Source organism: Caretta caretta, chromosome 21, assembly GCF_965140235.1.
Source record: "Caretta caretta isolate rCarCar2 chromosome 21, rCarCar1.hap1, whole genome shotgun sequence".
NCBI lineage: Eukaryota > Metazoa > Chordata > Testudines > Cheloniidae > Caretta > Caretta caretta.
The window spans coordinates 18,803,291-18,819,770 of record NC_134226.1 but is presented as its reverse complement, the minus strand read 5'-3'; the positions used below and the strand labels follow the sequence as shown (position 1 = coordinate 18,819,770).

Sequence of the window (16,480 nt, the reverse complement as noted above, 5' to 3'; positions counted from 1 at the left end):
TCTTTTAGGAGGATGCTCAAACTGTCACACACTGGGGTGTAGGTACCGCAAACTAATGGTCAGAATGGGAGTCGGGTCTAGAGGTTGTAGCAGAACAGGAAGAGGGAACTGGAGTCATGAAGCCAGTGGTTACAACCAGCTGTCAGAGCCGAACCAGTCATGGTCAGGAGACAAGCCAGTGGTCAGAGCCAGGAGGTTTGGAGGAAGGTAGAAACTGGGCCTGGAGCAGGAACAGTTGCGGGTTGGTGCAAGGACCAGTACAGGAAGCAGGTCCAGTGTTGCTGCAGGCACAGAATGCATTGAACAGCCACTGTGCTGCTGTTGCTACAAGACTTGAATGATGATCTGCTGGCTTGTGTGCAATCAGCACAGTCACTTAGCGAAAGAAATTGGGCTCAGCCGCTCTCATTAGGTGCCAGGTAACTGCACTTGGAGCCAGCTGAGTTCCTGACAAGAGGTCCATCTTGTCCTTGTGCAGTGAGTCATATAGAGTTATAACCATCAGTGATTGCAACTCACTGCCCCTCCTGGCAGATGTGACAACTATCAGAATGGCCATTTTGTTAGACAGGTGATCCAAGGACTAACGCTGCAGGGGCTCAAAAGGGGGAGGACAGAACTCCATGAGTTTTGTTAGTAGCAAAACTCAATTCCTAGAGAGGGACAAGCTATGTCATGGAAGAAAAGAGAGTAGTCAGGCCTTTAAGTAACCACAACGAGGGTGCTTGTGGGTAACACACTAATAAAGCATATAGGTGAACCTTTATGGATGCTGTAGACACTATACATAAAGAGTTCTGGACTAAGTAGTTCAAAACTGCACAGATAAAAGAGAAATCAGGTACAAATCCTCTATCCGTTGCACAGATAGCCCCTTCATTTCTGACCACATCATTTCACAGTGGCAAGCTTTCTGGACTAAATGAGATTCTCCTATGAAGGAGATTCTCTGACAAGGGGATAAAGCAGAACTTGTCCCACTTGATCTGAAGCCCTAGAGAGTGAAACAAATGTCACATTAGTCCACTATGTTTTCTGAGTTATGCTGCTACTATGGCAAACATTGTGTAAATATCCAGAAGGAGCATGCTTTACCTTGATAGCTGCCACCTCCACCATATTCTGAGACCCTGGGATCCACTTTACACCACTGGGTATGTGTTATTCTGGTCCCGACTGACCAGGCCAGAGCAAGGGACCCAGGTGACATTGCCACGTCCACTGGCTTTGGCTGAATCCTGACCATCGCCTGGGATGTGAGAATTTGTCCTCTCCCTAAATCATTTATGTTCTCTTCCTATCCCTCTCTTTTTTCCTTCTAATAAGAGTTTAGCTTACCCAGTCAAAACTGTATATTTTGCAACACTGCGAAGAGCCTGTGACCAAAGAGGCAGCTAAAAGTGATACCCTAAACTGCACACTGCTGGTACAAGTTTGCCAGCTGTTGGAGTGGCTGATAAAACTGTGCGCTATGTCTGTGTTTTTCCAGCAGTGAGGATGCAAGTGAAAGTCAACACCAGAGATGAAAGCTGAATTTTCTAACTTTGCTGTTCTCTTCTTTCCCCTTTTACATGCATTTGTTTTGTTTTGTCTTCTTGGAAAAGGGACTGGACTTTAACAGCAGCAATAGTTCTAGCCCATCTTAACTTTTTCGCTGTTTCCCAAAAAGGACAGTTATTACCATTGTTGATACCACCTAAAAAACTGTCAAGTCCCTATAAAAAATCACTCTACATCTAAAGAAAAAGGGAATGGGATTATGGTTAAAATAAAAGCCTTATTTAATATTTTGTATTTCAAATACTTTAACGTTTCCCCTTCTTTTTCTGTATTTTTAATAAAAGGTTAAGAGACTATTTAATGGTGTGTTTGCTACGGAAAATAAGTAGGCTGAGTTAAAACCAAGAAGGTCTCTGTGTCAACTCGAAAGCTCTCTCTCACCAACAAAAGTTGGTCCCATAAAAGTTATGACCTCACTCACCGTGTCCCCCCTAACATCCTGAGGCCAACATGGTTACAACACTGCATACATTTAATATTGGGCAGTTTCAGGTCACCTTTCTCTGAGCCCTATATTCCATCAAAATTAATACAGGAGATCTCCGCCCTCTTAGATACTGCAGGTGAAATAGATGGCATTATTCAGATGTCTCTGGCTGGGATAGGGAGTCCTTCACTTAGAGGGGGAGTGATCCTGTCTTTGGCCTTAACCTCCAGTTTCCAGTTGCAAGGTGTGGGCCATCCTACTGAACAGCCCCTGAAATTGCAGAAATTTGTCCAGAGGACAAGCTACCGAGGAATCTATATTTTTATCCAGCAAAGTAGCTTCAGTGATAACACCTCCTGTAGGTATCCCTTGATCATCAGAAGTCATTTCCTCATACCCTGAAGCCTCACCTCCAATGAACTGTGAAGAAGGCTGAGGAAGGACAGGTTTCTGGTGCTGGAAGTGGAGGCTGGGCCATGACGTAGCAAATTACTCTAAAGTGGATTACACACAGCTAAACACATCAACTATTTAAAATAAAGGCTAGAAAAATGTCTACAAGTGAAGACAGGACAGAGTGGTTTCTAATGTTCTCCACTGCAAAGCAGAAGGAAGCAAGGCAGTTGGAACTACATTTCTTAATATGGGCTCTGAAAGCAAACACTAATGTCAGGATGCGCAACTATTCTGGAAAGCTGTGACTCTCTGAAAAGGACTTGAGGAAAATGGTGGTTAGCTAAATTAAAATGAGCTCCTTTTGCAAAACTGTGGCTAAGAAGGGTAGATACGATTCTTGGACATACCAACAGAGGAAGACTGAGTAGGACTGTGGTATTATCTTTGCATGCAGCACTGGTGAGACCATGACTGGAATTATATTTCCAGTTATGTCCACATTTTTAAAAAAGGAAGTTGAAAAACTGGAAAGGGTTCAGGTAAGAGCTAGAAGAATCAGTCGAGGTGTGGAAAATGTGCCCCACAGCGAGAAATTTAAGACATTCATCTATTTTGTGGGTAAGAAGAATGGCTCCCTTCAACATTGTGTTGATTAAAGAGCTGACTTGATGATAATCAACAACTACTTATGTGGAGAGAAGATTTCTAATAGCACAAAACTCAACCTATCAGACAAAATAATACAAAGATCCAATAGCTGTAAATCACAGCTAGACATATTTAAACTGGAAATTAAGTACAAGTTTTAACATTGAGGATAAGCAACCTTTGGAACAACTTAGCAAGAGATGTCTTTACATCAAGATTGGATGTCTCTAAAAGATAGACTCTAGCTCAACCACAAGTTACTGAGTTTGACGCAGGATTTCGCCGGTTGAAATTCTATGGCACGTATTATGCGGGGGGTGAGATTAGAGTACCATAAGAGTTCCTTCAGCCTTAAAAATCTATGCACTTACAACCTGGACTTAGTCCCTACAAATCAGTGGGGGCTTTGGGATTATTTCCCCCTCCCCTCCAAAACTCACCAATGCAGATAGTTAATGGAATAGCTCCAGTGGTCCTCAATATGCCAGCAAAATGAAGAAAAGCACATTCCTACATAGAGCCAGGGCAATTTCATTCCACATATATCTGCAGTGATGTGAGCAAGTACAGACTGCTCCATCACAGGCATGTTGTTCAAATTCCAGCCACTATCAAGATATTCCTAAAAGTGGAACAGAAAAAAAGAGTCACTGGTCTAAGCCACATCAAGTAAACAACAAAAATGGAAGTAACTTACCTGTTCAGTAACTGAAGTTTTTCGAGATGTGTTATTTATCTGTGTTCCACTGGAGATTGGAAGGCTTTGGCCAGCAGTGTCCATTGAGGCTATGCAGGGAGCAGGTGCAATCAAGCCCTCCTGTGCTTGAGAATATATAGGGTGTGGAGCAACCAACCACCCTCAGTTCCTTCACCACTACCCAATCCAAGTATTGGACTCAGCAGTTGTGGGGAAATGAGGGTATGTTATGGAACACATACAGACACACATCCAAAGAGGTCGAGTTACTGAACAGGTAAGTAACTTCCATTTCTTCTTTGAGTGCTTGTCTATGTGTGTACCATGTCTGGTGTCTCCCAAGCAGTATCCATAAAAGAGGGGGTGGGAAATACTGCAAATCTCATTGAACAGGGATTTTAATACATCCTTGTTAAAATCGAGCATCTGGATGTGCCGTCTCCAACAGAGTAATGTTTTGTGAAGGTACATTCATTACCGCAGGAGGCAGCCCTACAAATAGCAATTAAAGGAACACCTCTAAACGAGGCTGCCTGTGCCTTGGTTGAATGTGCTCTGATGTTCCCAGGGAGCTGTAAAATGACCGTATCATAACTTTATACAACCTGACACCCATCTAGAAATTCTCTGGGTTGCAACTACCTGAGACCCTTAGATCTTTCAGCAACAGGGGGAAAAAAAAACAGCCTTGGGGATGATCCAAATTATTTTATCCTTTCAGCTAAAAGGGCAAGACCCATAAGGACATCTAATGTGTGCACTGCAGCTTTACCCTTGGTTGACTGTGTTTCACAAAGGATACTGGTAAATATAGCAATTGATTTAAACGAAAATCAGACAGCACCTTAAGAAGGAATTTAGGGTGCAGTCCGAGAATAATCTTGAGTTTGTGAAAAATCGTAGACTACACCCAGCAATAAGTGCTTGCAACTCAATCACATTATGTGAGAAATGTAATAGCCATAAAACATGCTCTTTTCAGGGACAAATGCAACAAGGAACAAGAAACCAATGGTTTGAAAGACCTGTTATTACAACAGTGAGATCCCAAAAGGAGTAGGCTGCTGCCTAAGGGGAGAAATTCTAACAAGTCCTTAAAAAAAATTCACCAAAGGATGAGAAAAGAGACTGTATAATCCTAAACTGGACAACAATGAGCCAAAGCAGCATTCAAATAGACATGCAGAGAATTAACTGAAAGACCTGAAGTTTCAAGAATATTAGGAATTGTCATTTCCATTGAAGAAAGATTGCACTGTGTTTACACACTCAGACTTCAAGGACAGAAGGGACCATCATGATCATCTAGTCTGACCTGCACAGTGCGGCCACAGAACCTCAATCACCCACTCCTGTAATAAACTCATAATCTCTGACTCATCTACTGAAGTCCTCAAATCTTGATTTAAAGACTTCAAGTTACAGAGAATCCACCATTCACTCTAGTGCAAACCAGCAACTGACCCATGCCCCACATTGCAGAGGAAAGCAAAAAAAAAAAAACCCGAGGCCTCTGCCAATCTGACCTGGGGGAAAATTCCTTCCCAACCTCAAATATGGCAATCAGTTATATATATGCACATATAGGCAAGACCCACTACACAGACAGCTGGCAAATAATTCTCTGTAGTAACTCAGAACCTTCTTCATCTAGTTTCCATCTGCAACCATTGGAGATATTTCCCAATAGCAGTCATGTGTTGGCCAAGTGCCATTGTAGGCAATCTCAATCATACTATTACCTCCATAAATTTACCAAGGTCAGTCTTGAAACAAGTTGATGGTTTTTTGACCCACTTCTCCCCTTGGAAGGCTATTCCAGAACTTCACTCCTCCAATGGTAAGAAACCTTTGTCCAATTTCAAACCTAAACTTAATAATGGTCAGTTTATATCCATTTGCCCTTCTGCCAACATTGGCCCTTAACTTAAATAACTCCTCTCCCTCCCACCCTGGTGTTTATCCCTCATACATATTTATAGAGAACAATCATAATTCCCCTCATCCTTTGTTTTGTTAGGCTAAACGAGCCAAGCCCCTAAGTCTCTTCTCATAAAGTAGGTTCTCCATTCCTTTGATCATCCTAGGAGCCCTTCTCTGTACCTGTTCCAGTTTGAATTCATCTTTCTTAAACATAGGAGACAAGAACTGTACACAGTATTCCAGATGAGGTTTCACAAGTGCCTTGTATAATGGTAATGACACTTCCCTATCTCTACTGGAAATACCTCATCTGATGCATCTTAGTTTTGCATTAATCTTTTTCATGGCCGCATCACATTGGCAGCTCATAGTCATCCTGTGATTCCCCCAAATATTTCTCCTCTATCTCTTCCAACTCATATGCCCCCACCTTATAGTAAAAATTCTTGTTGTTAATCCCCAAGTGCATGACTTTGCAATATTAATTTCATCCCATTTCTATTACTCCAGTTTTCAAAGTCATCAAAATCTTGTGTGATATTCCGGTTCTCTTCCGTATTGGCAATATTTCCCAACTTTGTGTCATCTGCAAATTTTACTACCACACTCCCACTTTTTGTGCCAAGGTCACTAATGAAAATGTTCAGTAAGATTGGTCCCAAGACTGATCCTTTAGGAACTCCATTTGTAGTCTCCCTCCACTCTGACAGTGCACCTTTCAGCATTACCTGTTGCAGTCTCCCCTTTAACCGGTTATTACCTACCTTTCAATTCTCATATTAATTCCCATTTTATCCAATTTGACTAATAATATCCTATGTGGAACTGTATCAAATGCAGTAGTTCTAATCTACCTGGATTTCAGTAAAGCATTTTTTTGTATAGAAACCTGGTTATCTTCTCAAAGAAAGATAAGTCTGGTCTTGCACAATCTATCTTTCATAAAACCAGGTTGTATTTTATCCCAATTACTGTTTACCTCTATGTCCTTAACAGCTCTCTCTTTCAAAATATTTTCATAGATTCATAGATATTAAGGTCAGAAGGGACCATCATAATCATCTAGTCTGACCTCCTGCACAATGCAGGCCACAGAATCTCACCCACCCACTCCTGTGATAAACCTCTCACCTATGTCTGAGCTACTGAAGTCCTCAAATCGTGGTTTAAAGACTTCAAGGAGTAGAGAATCCTCCAGCAAGTGACCCGTGCCCCATGCTACAGAGGAAGGCGAAAAACCTCAAGGGCCTCTTCCAATCTGCCCTGAAGGAAAATTCCTTCCTGACCCCAAATATGGTGATCAGCTGAACCCTGAGCATGTGGGCAAGATTCACCAGCCAGATACCCAGGAAAGAATTCTCTGTAGTAACTCAGATCCCACCCCATCAAACATCCCATCACAGGCCAATGGGCCTATTTACCATGAATATTTAATGATCAATTAATTGACAAAATCATATTATCCCATCATACCATCTCCTCCATAAACTTATCAAGTTTAATCTTAAAGCCGGATAGGTCTTTTGCCCCCACTGCTTCCCTTGGAAGGCTATTCCAAAACTTCACTCCTCTGATGGTTAGAAACCTTCATCTAATTTCAAGTCTAAACTTCCCGATGGCCAGTTTATATCCATTTGTTCTTGTGTCCACATTGGTACTGAGCTTAAATAATTCCTCGCCCTCTCCGGTATTTATCCCTCTGATATATTTATAGAGAGCAATCATATCTCCCCTCAACCTTCTTTTGGTTAGGCTAAACAAGCCAAGCTCCTTGAGTCTCCTTTCATAAGACAGGTTTTCCATTCCTCGGATCATCCTAGTAGCACTTCTCTGTACCTGTTCCAGTTTGAATTCATCCTTCTTAAAGATGGGAGACCAGAACTGCACACAGTATTCCAGGTGAGGTCTCACCAGTGCCTTGTATAACGGTACGAACACCTCCTTATCTCTACTGGAAATACATTGCCTAATGCATCCCAAGACCACATTAGCTTTTTCACAGCTATATCACATTGGCTGCTCATAGTCATCCTGTGATCAACCAATACTCCAAGGTCCTTCTCCTCCTCCGCTACTTCTAATTGATGCGTCCCCAGCTTATAATTAAAATTCTTGTTATTAATCCCTAAATGCATGACCTTACACTTCTCACTATTAAATTTCATCCTATTACCATTACTCCAGTTTACAAGGTCATCCAGATATTCCCATATGATATCCTGGTCCTTCTCTGTATTGGCAATACCTCCCAGCTTTGTATCATCTGCAAACTTTATTAGCACACTCCCACTTTTTGTGCTGAGGTCAGTAATAAAAAGATTAAACAAGATTGGTCCCAAAACCGATCCCTGAGGAACTCCATTAGTAACCTCCCTCCAGCCTGACAGTTCACCTTTCAGTATGACCCACTGTAGTCTCCCTGTTAACCAATTCCTTGTCCACCTTTCAATTTTCATATTGATCTCCATCTTTTCCAATTTAATTAATAATTCCCCATGTGGCACAGTATCAAACGCCTTACTGAAATCTAGATAAATTAGATCCACTGCGTTTCCTTTGTCTAAAAAATCTGTTACTTTCTCAAAGAAGGAGATCAGGTTGGTTTGGCACAATCTACCTTTTGTAAAACCATGTTGTATTTTGTCCCATTTACCATTGACCTCAATGTCCTCAACTATTTTTCCTTCAAATTTTTTTCCAAGACTACAGATGTCAAACTAACAGGCTTGTAGTTTTTCCTTTCTTAAAAATAGGAACTATATTAGTAATTCTCCAATCATACGGTACAACCCCTGAGTTTACAGATTCATTAAAAATTCTTGCTAATGGGCTTGCAATTTCATGTGCCAATTCCTTTAATATTCATGGATGAAGATTATGTGGGCCCCCCAATTTAGTCCCATTAAGCTGTTCGAGTTTCGCTTCTACCTCAGATATGGTAATATCTACCTCCATATCCTCATTCCCATTTGTCATGCTACCATTATCCCGAAGATCCTCATTAGCCTTATTAAAGGCTGAGGCAAAGTATTTGTTTAGATATTGGGCCATGCCTAGATTATCCTTAACCTCCACTCCATCCTCAGTATTTAGCAGTCCCACTTCTTTTTCCTTTGTTTTCTTCTTATTTATATGGCTATAGAACCTTTTACTATTGGTTTTAATTCCCTTCGCAAGGTCCAACTTTACTCTGTTACAGGAGAGGGTGGGTGAGGTTCTGTGGCCTGTGTTGTGCAAGAGGTCAGACTAAATGATCACGATGCTCCCTTCAAGCCTATAAACTCTAGAACACTGATATGAAGCTGGGTTTTTTTATTAGACTGTTTGGCCTTCTCTGAGATGGGCTCCCATTTCAACATTGATGCATATGTGAAAATCAACTTTTCAGGAAGTTATGGGGAGAAAGGAACTTTACAAACTTGCGGTGGATCCTTGCACCAATTGAGAGAATCCAAAACTTGCTGTGGGATCCACAGCATCATGACCATATTGTGAACCCACAAGGGGTTGTTAAGACAACGTAGATGCAGTCTCACAAATAGAGTTACCAGACTGCATGAAGCAACATGGCCCAACAGGCAAAGACGTGTTCTCACTGCTGACTGATCAGTTCTCACATATTGTTTAACCTGGCTTGAGGCAGAAATACCTTTGCTGCTGTGGAATTTATGGGGGCCCCAAAAAATTCTATTCTTTGAGCTGGAGTTGCACAAGACTTGTCCTTGTTTATTCCGAGTCCCATGCTGGTGATCAAGAGTATGATCAATATCCAATACTTATTTCTGGGGGGAGAGGTGAGAAGAATAATCCTGCACCAACCAATAATTGAGATATGGCTAAACTAAACTGTTCCTACATCTTAAACGCACTGCAACGGCCAGGCATTTTGTAAAAGTCATTGGGTCTGATCATCAGCCAACAGACTGCACCCTGTACTGGTAATGCACGTTGCCCACTACAAAAACACACATTTTTCTGATGTGCCAGATGAATGGAAATATGGAAATAAGCATCTTGTAGATTGGGAGCTGTGACCCAATCAAGAGGATCTAGGACAGAAGTGTGGAAGAGAGGGTTACAATGCAAAATCTGAACTGATGTACCAAAAAAAAAAAAAAAAAGTATATTCCTCAGATCTAATATTGGACGCCAGCCTCCTGATTTTGTAGGAATTAGAAATTATCAGTAATAGAATCCCTCCTCCCTTCCCAAGGGGAACCCAACTGAACCTGTTCCTGAAGTAGATTCTTGTGAGAGCAGTCCTGAAGAGGGATAGGAAAGGAGGTTGTGGGGTGGGCACATTCTTAAACTGGATAAAAGTGTCTTTTTGAATTATTTCCAGCACCATCGGTTGGTGGTGATATCCTTCCAGGCTTCCTGTAAGTAATGCAAATGGACCCCAAAAGTGGTAGAGAAAGATTGATTGACAGCTCTTGATGTAAGCATTAAATCAACTGCTTGGACAATGAGAATGTTTTAGTATTAGCTATAGAGGAGGTAGAAGAAAGTGTTCTTCTAGGAGGGCACTGCTTCTTCCTAGACTCTGCTAAGGATGATAAAATGTAGTAGTGAATGACTATAGCAATTGCCTCTGACAATGGGACTTCTTCCTCTAATACTGGAGCTTAAGAAGGCAGAACAGAGGACAGCACAGCTGCTACTGAAGCAACCCAAACACACAGTGCCGGAGAATCGGTCACCGTTGGCCCCAACGAACTTCAGGTTCTCTCTTTATGAGACCCAACAGAGACTCGGGGTCATTTTAGAAGCAGATCTCTTTCAAGAGCAAGACAGTGTGGGACGTCTCCCTCTTTTTTTTTTTTTTATTTTTTTGAGCAGTTTTAGTTGTGGACTGATCCCTAAGCTCCTTTCGGAAAAAGCGTTTACTCCCATCTGCCTGAGCAGAGGTTGAGGCCACAGCGGAAGTCATTTGTGCTGACAATTGTCCCAGACTGGGAGGATCCTGACCCTCTTCAGGGTCTGAAGCAGGCCTAACTGATTTGTTTAAGAGAAAAAGTTTTAGCCTGTTTTCTGACTGGCTAAACGGCAGTTCTGTTTGTTTGTCTTTCCTCCACAGGACAGAAGCGACTTTGTCTGTACAAAGTGCAAGCTGGTCTCCATATTGGAACAGAAGGTTCAAGGTCTGGAGAAACAAGCATCGACCTTGCATTGCAGAAGAGAAACTGAAGATTTCCTTGACAGATGTCAGGATATGCTTCTACGGACACAACGTTCTGAAGATTCAGAGCAGGCTGAACAGCGGGGGCAGAAGGATGGTGAAGAAATTTGGCAGCATGTAACCTCCAGAACAAGAAAGGGGAGCGTCCATGTTCCAGCAATGCAGATACAGGTAAGCAACCGTTTTCATGTTCTCTCCACTGGTACTAATGCAGAGGGTGGACTAGATGATACATCTGAGGGGAGGGAGCAGAAAGAGACTCCGCCGATTGGAAGGCATGAGAAGCACTGTCCTAGGGATGGGAGTTCCACGACCACCGCTCCTAAGAGAAGGACGCGGGTGGTGATGGTCGGGGACTCCCTCCTCGGGGGGACTGACTCATCTATCTGTTACCCCGACCTGGAAAACCGAGAAGTCTACTGCTTGCGAGAAGCTAGGATTCACGATATGACAGTGAAACTGCCGAGACTCATCAACCCCTTCCTGCTTCTCCACGTGGGCACCGATGATATTGCCAACAATGACCTTGAGCAGATCACGGCAGACTACATGGCTCTGGGAAGAAGGATAAAGGAGTTTGAGGCGCAAGTGGTGTTCTCGTTCATCCTCCCCGTGGAAGGAAAAGGCCTGGGTAGAGATTGTCGAATTGTGGAAGTCAACGAATGGCTACACAGGTGGTGTCGGAGAGAAAGCTTTGGATTCTTTGACCATGGGATGGTGTTCCAAGAAGGAGGAGTGCTGGGCAGAGACGGGCTCCACCTAACAAAGAGAGGGAAGAGCATCTTCACAAGCAGGCTGGCTAACCTAGTGAGGAGGGCTTTAAACTAGGTTCACCGGGGGAAGGAGACCAAAGCCCTGAGGTAAGTGGGATACTGGGAGGAAGCACGAGCAAGAGAGCGCAAGAGGGGAGGGCTCCTGCCTCATACTGAGAAAACGGGATAATCAGCCATTTATCTCAAATGCCTATATACAAATGCATAGTCCCTGGGGGACTAACTTGAAGGGGAAAGGAGTCCAGGAGAGCTGGCTGTATTTCAAGGAATCCCTGTTGAGGTTACAGGGACAAACCATCCCGATGAGTCGAAAGAATAGTAAATATGGCAGGTGACCAGCTTGGCTTAATAGTGAAATCCTAGCGGATCTTAAACATAAAAAAGAAGCTTACAAGAAGTGTAAGGTTGGACATATGACCAGGGAAGAGTATAAAAATATTGCTCGGGCATATAGGAATGAAATCAGGAGGGCCGAATCTCACCTGGAGCTGCAGCTAGCGAGAGATGTCAAGACTAACAAGAAGAGTTTCTTCAGGTATGTTGGCAACAAGAAGAAAGCCAAGGAAAGTGTGGGCCACTTAATGAAGGAGGGAGGCAACCTAGTGACAGAGGATGTGGAAAAAGCTAATGTACTCAATGCTTTTTTTGCCTCTGTCTTCACTAACAAGGTCAGCTCCCAGACTGCTGCGCTGGGCATCACAAAATGGGGAAGAGATGGCCAGCCCTCTGTGGAGATAGAGGTGGTTAGGGACTATTTAGAAAAGCTGGATGTGCACAAGTCCATGGGGCCGGACGAGTTGCATCCGAGAGTGCTGAAGGAATTGGCGGCTGTGATTGCAGAGCCATTGGCCATTATCTTTGAAAACTCGTGGCGAACCGGGGAAGTCCCGGGTGACTGGAAAAAGGCTAATGTAGTGCCAATCTTTAAAAAAGGGAAGAAGGAGGATCCTGGGAACTACAGGCCAGTCAGCCTCACCTCAGTCCCTGGAAAAATCATGGAGCAGGTCCTCAAAGAATCAATCCTGAAGCACTTGCATGAGAGGAAGGTGATCAGGAACAGCCAGCATGGATTCACCAAGGGAAGGTCATGCCTGACTAATCTAATCGCCTTTTACGATGAGATTACTGGTTCTGTGGATGAAGGGAAAGCAGTGGATGTATTGTTTCTTGACGTTAGCAAAGCTTTTGATACGGTCTCCAACAGTATTCTTGTCAGCAAGTTAAGGAAGTATGGGCTGGATGAATGCACTATAAGGTGGGTAGAAAGCTGGCTAGATTGTCGGGCTCAACGGGTAGTGATCAATGGCTCCATGTCTAGTTGGCAGCCGGTATCAAGTGGAGTGCCCCAAGGGTCGGTCCTGGGGCCGGTTTTGTTCAATATCTTCATAAATGATCTGGAGGATGGTGTGGATTGCACTCTCAGCAAATTTGCGGTTGATACTAAACTGGGAGGAGTGGTAGATACGCTGGAGGGGAGGGATAGGATACAGAAGGACCTAGACAAATTGGAGGATTGGGCCAAAAGAAATCTGATGAGGTTCAATAAGGATAAGTGCAGGGTCCTGCACTTAGGACGGAAGAACCCAATGCACCGCTACAGACTAGGGACCGAATGGCTAGGCAGCAGTTCTGCGGAAAAGGACCTAGGGGTGACAGTGGACGAGAAGCTGGATATGAGTCAGCAGTGTGCCCTTGTTGCCAAGAAGGCCAATGGCATTTTGGGATGTATAAGTAGGGGCATAGCGAGCAGATCGAGGGACGTGATCGTTCCCCTCTATTCGACATTGGTGAGGCCTCATCTGGAGTACTGTGTCCAGTTTTCGGCCCCACACTACAAGAAGGATGTGGATAAATTGGAGAGAGTCCAGCGAAGGGCAACAAAAATGATTAGGGGTCTAGAACACATGACTTATGAGGAGTTTCAGAGGAACAGCCGTGTTAGTCTGTATTCGCAAAAAGAAAAGGAGTACTTGTGGCACCTTAGAGACTAACCAATTTATTTGAGCATGAGCTTTCGTGAGCTACAGCTCACTTCATCAGATGTATACCGTGGAAACTGCCTGATAGATTTCCACTCCATACGGCTAAATGCAGTGCCTTGCATAATGACAGTTTCCACGGTATACATCTGATGAAGTGAGCTGTAGCTCACGAAAGCTCATGCTCAAATAAATTGGTTAGTCTCTAAGGTGCCACAAGTACTCCTTTTCTTTTTGCGACTTATGAGGAGTGGCTGAGGGAGCTGGGATTGTTTAGCCTGCAGAAGAGAAGAATGAGGGGGGATTTGATAGCTGCTTTCAACTACCTGAAAGGGGGTTCCAAAGAGGATGGCTCTAGACTGTTCTCAATGGTAGCAGATGACAGAACGAGGAGTAATGGTCTCAAGTTGCAGTGGGGGAGGTTTAGATTGGATATTAGGAAAAACTTTTTCACTAAGAGGGTGGTGAAACACTGGAATGCGTTACCTAGGGAGGTGGTAGAATCTCCTTCCTTAGAGGTTTTTAAGGTCAGGCTTGACAAAGCCCTGGCTGGGATGATTTAACTGGGAATTGGTCCTGCTTTGAGCAGGGGGTTGGACTAGATGACCTTCAGGGGTCCCTTCCAACCCTGATATTCTATGATTCTATGAAGGGACTTCCAATCCTTACATTTTCCCTAACATTTCCTTCACCCACACAATAAAGACTATTAGAGGAAGTTTCATTAAGGCTCATAGCAGCCCCAAATGACAAAAAGTTTAAAACCCTCAGGAATTTTAAGCACTGGAAAAACAAAACAAAAACAAAAACCCTATCAAGGAAACGATGATGTAACCCAACTACCACAAACTAAGCTACTTACAGATAAACTAATATGGGAGTGGCCAAGATGGGACATGGCCAACCAGCTCCATCTCACAGCTTAAAGCAGTGAAAGGAACCGAGGCTCGGTTGGACGCTCTGCTCCCTTTCATTCCTTCAAGAGAAGAGGGAGCTTGAGACTACGCAGGGAGTGGGTGCAACCAACAGACACTGCTGGCTAAAGCATTCCAATCTCTAGCACATGGAGCATATGCATGTTAGACATGGATCACATATAGATAAGCAATCAAAAGAGGCAGCAAAAAACTTTTCCGAGGGCTACTTCTGATAGAAGAAATTAGTCTTTTTAGATTGAAAAACATACAAATAAGATCAATAAAATAATAAGAACTTTAACATCCAATGCACATGCTTTTCAAAGAAAATCTGTGTGTTAGCAATCGCTGCATTAAAATTAGGCTGCTCTTTCAAGAAATATAATTTGGAAGCTGTCAACTTCTAAGATGCACATGTGTCATTTTAAAAGTCTGCTCATATATAATTTTAGTCCTCCAAGACTGCAATACCGTTTCCCTTTGTCAAAACTGTGCCAGTCACACACACAGCAGGAATACACTGTAATACAGAATTACAATAGGTTTCTTTAAACTGAAAAATCATTCAACACAAGACTTGTATTTTGTAAAACCATGAAATGGAAGTATGCACTCAGAGAGCAAATCAAGACTTACCTCTTCGTCTGGCCTAAGCTTAATTTTCCTATCTCTAACTGGAAAGCCACTGCCAAACTCCTTTGAAGCAATATCAGCCCCATATTCCACTGTGACATCCTCTTCAATGGTGCTCACAAGTCGCCAAAACTCTTTTTCAACCAGCTCTGTGGGAACCATCTGGGTATGAAACATGAGAAAGAGAAAATATAAGCCCACACAGAAGGTTGCACTTCTCACAGTGCTTATGCATGTAGAGTAACCAAAGGTACCAAACACATGAGATATATAGAAGTAGTAAACTCAAGGAGGAAGTTCACAAGCTTAAAATATTTTCCCATCACGTCACAGGGACTTTAACTAGAGTCAGAAACAAACCTGAGTACCATTGGTTACACCAGGTGTTCACGCTCTCTCTTTCTTCTCTCCCACCTCACCCTCTCAGTTAACAGTTACTTTCTCAACTTCATAGTGGAAGTTACTTATTAGTGCAATTATTAAAAACTAAACCAACACAGCAAAATGTTGGTATTGTAAAGCTCAAAAAACTACATCAAATGTTGCCTTTTGCCTTCAGTAATGAGTGACATTTGGGGCAGGAGTTTAAGGAGGAATATATTTTTGGATTGTGGCGGAAACCAGAAATGTGTGGGACAGAAACCAAAATACTAACAAAGAACAGAAGCCTTTACAAATTAACATAATATTAAAATAAGAGCTTTCCCACTTGGATTTGTTCACATTCAAAACTCAGGATTCTTCACCACTCCAAGTTTAATACTTTAATAAGCACAAAAACTGAAATCTGTAGTATAGCATAGTAAGCACATGAACATACATGTACTGGCATGTTAAAATAGTCTGACTTGAATGCATCAGCCATTTCTCCAAATGTGCGAAGTGTGTAGTCTCTTGCTGCTTGTTCAAAACCAAATGCTTCCTGTGGTTTATTACACTCCTGCAATTAAAATATGGTTATTTCTACCAATAGTTAAAAATAAGTCATTTTGCACTTTAGTGCTTTTCAAACATAGACTTTAAAGTACTTTACAAAGATGGATCAGTATTATCCCCATTTTACAAACAGGGGAAAACTGGGGCACTTGATTGAAATGACTCACCCAGGATCACACAGGTAGCCATTGGAAGAGTCAGAAATAGAACCCATTGTGCCTATCAGCTCTGAGTTTAATCCACCACACCACAACAATATTTGTTTGTGAATCAGCATGAATCACTGGTGAGATCAGCATAGCTAGATTACAGCAAATTCTGCTTCCTCTGCTATAGCAAAGCAGAAAACACCACAAAACTTGTCTACGTTGAAAACCCCAATGACATAGTGGTAAAATGTAATTATGTAAAA

At 42.7% G+C, this 16,480-nt stretch overlaps 1 protein-coding gene across 8 annotated transcripts in view; it reads right to left on the bottom strand.

Annotated features, from left to right (window-relative positions):
• Nucleotides 1-16,480, bottom strand: part of KDM5B (lysine demethylase 5B) — a 184,112-nt gene that overhangs the window by 90,254 nt on the left and 77,378 nt on the right. For all 8 annotated transcript variants that reach the window (XM_048826607.2, XM_048826615.2, XM_048826612.2 and 5 more), the window contains 3 exons: nucleotides 15,953-16,072; nucleotides 15,136-15,294; nucleotides 3,472-3,653 (listed from right to left, as the gene is read on the bottom strand). In XM_048826607.2, the coding sequence (XP_048682564.2) occupies nucleotides 3,472-3,653; nucleotides 15,136-15,294; nucleotides 15,953-16,072 (461 nt within the window). The remainder of the gene's footprint in view (nucleotides 1-3,471; nucleotides 3,654-15,135; nucleotides 15,295-15,952; nucleotides 16,073-16,480) is intronic.